The 6,312-nt window shown below is 47.4% G+C and overlaps 4 protein-coding genes across 4 annotated transcripts; 3 read left to right on the top strand and 1 right to left on the bottom strand.

Moving 5' to 3' along the window:
* The first annotated feature begins 529 nt into the window (after positions 1 to 529).
* P152DRAFT_458804 (uncharacterized protein) lies at positions 530 to 1,356 on the top strand. Its single transcript, XM_033679552.1, has one exon. The coding sequence runs from the start codon at positions 543 to 545 to the stop codon at positions 906 to 908; it is 366 nt and encodes a 121-aa protein (XP_033534059.1). The 5' UTR covers positions 530 to 542; the 3' UTR covers positions 909 to 1,356.
* An 819-nt stretch (positions 1,357 to 2,175) lies between these two features.
* Positions 2,176 to 3,408, top strand: P152DRAFT_458802 (uncharacterized protein). Its single transcript, XM_033679551.1, has 4 exons — positions 2,176 to 2,362; positions 2,431 to 2,672; positions 2,761 to 2,942; positions 3,078 to 3,408. Exons 1-4 carry the CDS (start codon positions 2,282 to 2,284, stop codon positions 3,386 to 3,388), a joined length of 816 nt encoding a protein of 271 aa, XP_033534058.1. The 5' UTR covers positions 2,176 to 2,281; the 3' UTR covers positions 3,389 to 3,408.
* Positions 3,409 to 4,034: 626 nt separating this feature from the next.
* Positions 4,035 to 4,855, top strand: P152DRAFT_514543 (uncharacterized protein; the record flags this gene model as incomplete). Its single annotated transcript, XM_033682867.1, has 2 exons — positions 4,035 to 4,268; positions 4,325 to 4,855. 2 exons carry the CDS (start codon positions 4,035 to 4,037, stop codon positions 4,853 to 4,855), a joined length of 765 nt encoding a protein of 254 aa, XP_033534057.1.
* Positions 4,856 to 5,607: 752 nt separating this feature from the next.
* P152DRAFT_35130 (uncharacterized protein) lies at positions 5,608 to 6,312 on the bottom strand. Its single transcript, XM_033675388.1, has one exon. The coding sequence runs from the start codon at positions 6,255 to 6,257 to the stop codon at positions 5,715 to 5,717; it is 543 nt and encodes a 180-aa protein (XP_033534056.1). The 5' UTR covers positions 6,258 to 6,312; the 3' UTR covers positions 5,608 to 5,714.

Here is a 6,312-nt window from a genome sequence, read left to right as displayed (position 1 = left end):
TTCTTATGGGAGCGGCCATCGCGTACACTGTCATTATATCAACGGAATGTACACCGACCAGCGACTTTTGGAACCGAGCTGTGAAACCCGAGTTAGCAGCGCACTGCAGAGAACCAAAGAAAGGATTCTATACCGTAATTTCAACTTCAAGTACGTTACTGATTTTTCGTCCTACCTGAAATCGATCCAAGCAAACCTTTATATACACTTCAATCGGTTCTTACCATCCGCTCCTTCTCCGCATATTCAAAGAGGAATGAATGGTAGAACCGGGGGGCGGTCCTTGTACTCGACTTGCTGCCCTCTCCCATCATTGTCACCTGCTAACGGCGTCCTACCCAGTCATTATCATCATCAGCGACGTGTTTTTCTCCCTCATCCCGATCACCTTCATTTTCAAAATCAATCGACCCCTCCGCGAAAAGATAGTCCTTACCATTATCATGGCCATGGGTCTTTGCGCATCAGTTGCAAGCATCGTTAGGGTGGTCAGCGGCGTCTCCGTCTTCCAAACCACCGATAATGGTTCAACCGCGCCCCTCATGGACCCCACCTGGGATAGCGTGTACCTACTGGTATGGGGCTTTGTCGAGGTCTACCTTGGAATCGTTGCCGCTTGCGTGCCGTGTCTCAAGGCATTCTTTGAACGTGCCCTGAGACGTGTCGGTATCACCGTCAACGACAGCAGCAGAGCCAGCGAGACCCATCCAAGTCAATGGACCGCGATGCGGCGGAGCGCTTATAACATGAAATCGGAGATTCCAAGGTCGAAGGGTACTTGGCCAGGTCATACCAGCGATTGTTACCCAGGAACCTACGACAACAGCGAATACGAATTAATTGAGTCCGGCCGAGTTGTTCTGAAGCAAACGGACTCAGAGATTCGCTCGGCATTCGTGAAATCTTGAGTTGCTATAACACTTTGTTCTTCCTTCCCCTTTTTCTCCTTTTAGATTTACACAGCGGATACGCTGTGTCTATCATCCTCCAAGGCAGATTCATATAAAAAGTCGGATACCCCAGAGTTCAAACAGCATACGGAGTCAGGAATTAGTGGAGTGCTGTATATGATAAGCATTCCGAGCTCATGGTCCTGGGAGTATGGCATCCGATTCAGCGTAGCGAAACGAATCCCAAGATGGGAAATATGATTGTACATAATACTACCGCTCCTACATTGGAGCATGACCGGCCAACGTTAGAAGCTGCACAAGCCAATGCAGAATTGTCTTTCAAGTCAAAAAATAGCCTGATATGTATTACGATCTCCTAGTTCTCTGCCTATAGATGGTCACTACCTTGATATATAGACTTGAACAACCGTGTGTTCATACTCAAAGAATTTAGAACGATACCATAGTCATAAATAAAGGCTTCAAGGCCACGAGGCGTCGAGGGTTGCGTGTGGAACAGCACGGGCATTGAGAACGTGTCCCACTCAGGGTCATTTGTCCTACCTGAAAACAAATGCGCTGATATTGGGGTGAGGACCAGAAAACTTCGCACCTTTAAGTGTATCCTGTCTTTCCTCCTTTTCTCTCTTTTTTTGTAGGTTTGGATATCACGAATGAAACCGTCACGAGATACTCTTATTTCGTAGGATTCGCCTTCGTTACAAATATATACAACAAAAGTTCTTTAAGTTAGAAATGTCTTTCCGGCTGTCAAGGGCCCAAACCACGAAGGATTTGGTAAGCTGGTAACGCTGTTGAATTGCTAAAGAGAGAAGGAGAAGATCTCTCTCACTGCGATCTGCTATTTACATCTGTGGGCAAACGGTCTACCCATCCAGCAGGGCGCAGGGGGCTACTAAAATATCTGGTAATCAACCGATGATTACGCTAATCCGGTTTTGGACGGTTAATTCACACATAACAGGCGGAATTCCAGACGTTTTGCCTTGTAACTGATGAATCTAATCTACAGTCTCTATGCGGTTTCTCTATTAAACGTTACTAAATTTCCCAACGTCTATTCTAATCTACCGGTCTATCTACGGTTAGATATATCAGCGGTTTAGAATTCAATCGGGAAATTTCCTCGATCGTTTTGCTTAATTAACGGTTGGTTAGCGGTTGGTTAACGGTTAGTTAACGGTTTGGTAGGCAAAACGTCGGCTAAGATTCGGCTTAGCTTTGGGGGTTCCTATCAATCCGGCTCCTACCATAACTCTAAGATGCTCTCCTGGACCTAATCATACGGGTAGACACGTCATAAATGAGATGAGCTTCTTATATAAGACTCAGATGACCTATAACCACTCTTAAACTCGATATTTGAGATGGCTAACACTGCTGCTGGCATAGACCCGGCGCTGTCCGGCTCCCATGCTGGAGCGGAAGATGATGAACCAGGTCTTCCAGTATGCTCCGCGCACTGCCTTTCTCATATAAATTATATAGGAAGTCCAGTCTCTGACGCATTAAGTAGCCCGAGGATTTCCAATCCTACCTCCGTAACCCGAAGAAACGGGTACGAGCGAAGCGCCATCACCACGCCGAAGCCGTCAGTGAGGACAATGCTCGCGTTGCGAAGCTGTCCAGATCAACGAGGTGGAACCATTTCTTTTTCCACTGCTGTTTTAAGGAAAACAAATTGATCCAGAATGTATACGGATCTGTGACGGCGGACGACGTCGAGTGGCGAGAAGCGCATGACTTTATTCATGCCTGGTCCAAAGGCTTCAATTTGAGACTATCAGGAACATGAAGGCTAGCTATACGTCTTACTATGTTGTTCTTTTGCTAATTTCGCGTAGAGTTACGTTAAACGGCTCATCGAAGAGGATACAGTCGCTGCATCAATTGCAGTAGATAAATTTACCAAATTTATCGAGTCGGAGTCGGTTTTTTCGTCCGTTAACTTCTTTAACGTTTTCGGCTACATGCATGAATACCTAGATTACGACGGGTCTTCCACTTCTGGGAAGTGGTATTGCAGGAGCAAGTTTCCCCTATTCCCCCTAGTTCTCTAGTTCTCCGCCTATTTCTCCTATTTCTCCTATTTCTCCTATTTCTCTTGCTTTTCCTACTAGCTCTCTTAGTTCTCCTAGCTTTGAAGCTCGCTAACTGTAATAGGCGTGTTTGCGAATCTTGCGGGTGAGGTGCGCCGGTGGATTGAGGATGGCAAAGATGAGAATGCCAGGCAGCGGCTGCTGCAATTTTACGACGAGATGGTTGCTTATGAAGCATATACGCCATATAAGCGTAAAGACCTCTTTAAAGAGGCATTTGTAAGGACCGTGAGGTCTAAGAAGGCGAAGACTCCGAGAGACATGACAGTCTCTCATAGCAGGATGGTCGTTTCGGCGCCTCCTCCCTTCCCCTCCCTCCCCTCCCCTACTAGTAGTTCTGGTGGTGCTCACACCGGTGAGAGTCTCTTCATTTAGTTTTTTCTCTTTATTCTCAGTCATATTGTAGTTATTGCTAGTTCTGCTCTTTTTCTTACTGTAATTCTATGCTCGGATCTGGTTCTTTCTGCTCTGGTTTTATCGTATTTTGCCCTATCCTTGCTATTGATTAAATCGATCGCCTTTTGGCTATATATGCTTGCCCATTCGCCCAGACGATTACCCCTTATTCGCTATACGCACTGGCTCGCAGAGTATTAGTAATAGGTTTAATTTCGACTCTCAGACGCTCGCTGGGAGCTTCCAGTTTGAGCTATATCTGCAGTCTATATCATCGGGATATCATGCTCTCTTCCCACGTCGAGATATCTTTACACTAACTCTTCGAGATCACTCTAGCGTTCAGTATTGCAATCCTATCTGTATTATGCTACATATGGTACTAGAATCGCTATAGAATAGAATCGAATCTCTATTGTGTAAATTTCGCGAAGTCCACGCGTTTGTGCGTATCGCACCTTCCATCGCCACTCACACTTTCCGTTCTTACCTAGGCACCGTACAATATCGAAATTCAACGTCAATCACCTCACCCCATCAGATCTAATGGTCGCTCAATACCTCTACTCTTTACTATATACATCGGATTTTCCTCTATTCCAGCCTCTCATCGATTACGGCCATTATGGTGAAATCATACCGACAATCTGGGCGAATCACTGCTATTCGCCGTCACATAGAAGCTCAGTACGAGGCTATAACGCGGGCGCAGCAAGAGGCTCAGCAGCTCGCAGGACAACTCGTGGAGGAAGTTGACGATGATACTAAACTATCAGATACTATTGGTAGTATAGAGCCATCGTCTAAGCGTCCAATGCTTGATGATAGCGACGAGGATGATATGGGAATGTTATTCGAAGTAGGTCCTATCACCTTTTACCTGTTTTATGTTAATAGAGTACAAACTCCTTATAGGATGCCACTGAAGAAGACCTTAGGTTTAATAGCTTCGAAGCCATACTCGGGGGTACGCAGGCCATGCTAGCAAGCGAGCTTAATGAGACGATGCCTACCCTGGATGACCGTCGTGAACTTGCTGAATACCAGTTCCCGGCAGAGGATATCGAGGATTTAACGCCTGTTGCTAACGATATCGAATCCGATGAAGAGACCGCTACTATTAGTAGTCAGACGGTGGCTACCACGGAGACAAGTCAAGTTACCCAAGAAGCTCCTCACCCCTTCGCCGCCAACTCCAAGTATTTTATTCCTTCAGATACCTCTCTACCTCTGCCACGCAGGATTGCCACCCAGCCAATGACTGACTTCGCCCTTGCAATGGGCACATGGGTACAGCAGTACGGTGTCCCTCGGTCCCAGTATAAGGCGCTCGTTGAGGTTCTGAACCTTACTAGCAATAAAGAGATCAGCAAGCTCCCTAAAAGGGTTGATACTGTGACAGTCTTGGGCTTTGCCCAGTCTGTGTGTTGTGGCCTTGCGGCCTAAGGCAGAAGGGATGGGTAGACCGTTTGCCCACAGATGTAAATAGCAGATCGCAGTGAGAGAGATCTTCTCCTTCTCTCTTTAGCAATTCAACAGCGTTACCAGCTTACCAAATCCTTCGTGGTTTGGGCCCTTGACAGCAAGTATAGTAATCCACTCGCGATTTCCATCGGTCGTAGCTGCCAAGCTCTTATTTTGCCTCATAACCTCTTTTGTGATGATACGTTTCATCTTGGTCATCATCCCGATTAGGAAACCCTTCTCATCCATGTTGTACATGTTCTCCGGTATGATCTCATATTCCGCAATTTTTACGCGTAGCAACTCGTAGAAATCATAATAGTCCTTCGCCTTATCTGCACGAGTCCTGGAGCTCTCGATAATACCAAGATATTTGGCGTCGAGTATGGCGGCGTGTCGCTCCACGAATCGGCCCACCCAATTCTTGCCCACCTCCTGTTTTGCGATATCCGACGCGAAATTCCATACCATCGCAGAGGTAGGAGGAAACCCACGCCTACAGAGGTCGTTTATATAGGCGATTAGCCTAGATTCTTGGTGGGCGCTCAATTTGCCCTGTTGTTCGTAGGCTTCATGCCTGGAGGTAGTGACTTTCCGATGGCGTCTCGACAAAGTAGAACGATTGACTTTAAACTTCTTTGCTGTCGCGGTATAATTGGGCTTTTCTTCTAAGGCTAACGCAGCAAGAGCTGCCTCAATTGGATCCATTTTGGCAAAGTTATTATAATTCTAACGTTCGAGTGTGCTGATATCAAATCGTGCATGAGGTGGGACCGTGCACGCCACCGGGAAGACCTCTAAAGGCCGGGTGGATGTCTGGCGCGACTATCGCCGGAGGGTTTCAGTTTTCCGAATCGGATGACTCGGGGTAGTCGTCCACTCGGGGCTTCGGGTGAGGAGCCTTCTGCCCCGTGTCGTACGCGAGGACGTTCTCGGTCATCTTAGTAGGTTTCTGTCCCTTGCACGGAGCGTCGTCTGCGTTAGCCATATGACCTGGCTTAAGGCAAACGAAACATCTGCGTTCAGCCTTTAATTCCTCTCGTTGGAATTTAGTCCGGCCGTAAGGCCAGTACAAGTTACTGTTGCCGTAGATATGGCCGTTGCTATGGCTGCTGCTATGGCCGTTGCTGTAGCCATTGCTGTGGCTGCTGCCGCTGCTGGACCTCTTGTGGTGGCCGTTCTTGTAGCCATTTCCGTTGCTGTTGCCGTTGCTATGGCCATTGCTGTAGCTTTTACGACCTCTGCTCCCACCGCGTGGTGAGTCAGAGACGCGTTGGCGTCCTCCGTAGTTGCGAGCATCGGTGGTATTCTCTTCCGTTATACGGCACGCGTCGACGAAGTCGTTGAAGTTTTTAGTATGGCAGTTGGCCATGTCGAATTTCATTCCTCGCTTTAGGCATTCGCGGAGATAGGCGATCTTATCCTCGTCGGTAAGATGT

The sequence above is a fragment of the Eremomyces bilateralis genome, assembly GCF_010015585.1.
Source record: "Eremomyces bilateralis CBS 781.70 unplaced genomic scaffold P152scaffold_10, whole genome shotgun sequence".
Lineage (NCBI taxonomy): Eukaryota > Fungi > Ascomycota > Dothideomycetes > Eremomycetales > Eremomycetaceae > Eremomyces > Eremomyces bilateralis.
This window is presented reverse-complemented; position numbering and strand designations above follow the sequence as displayed.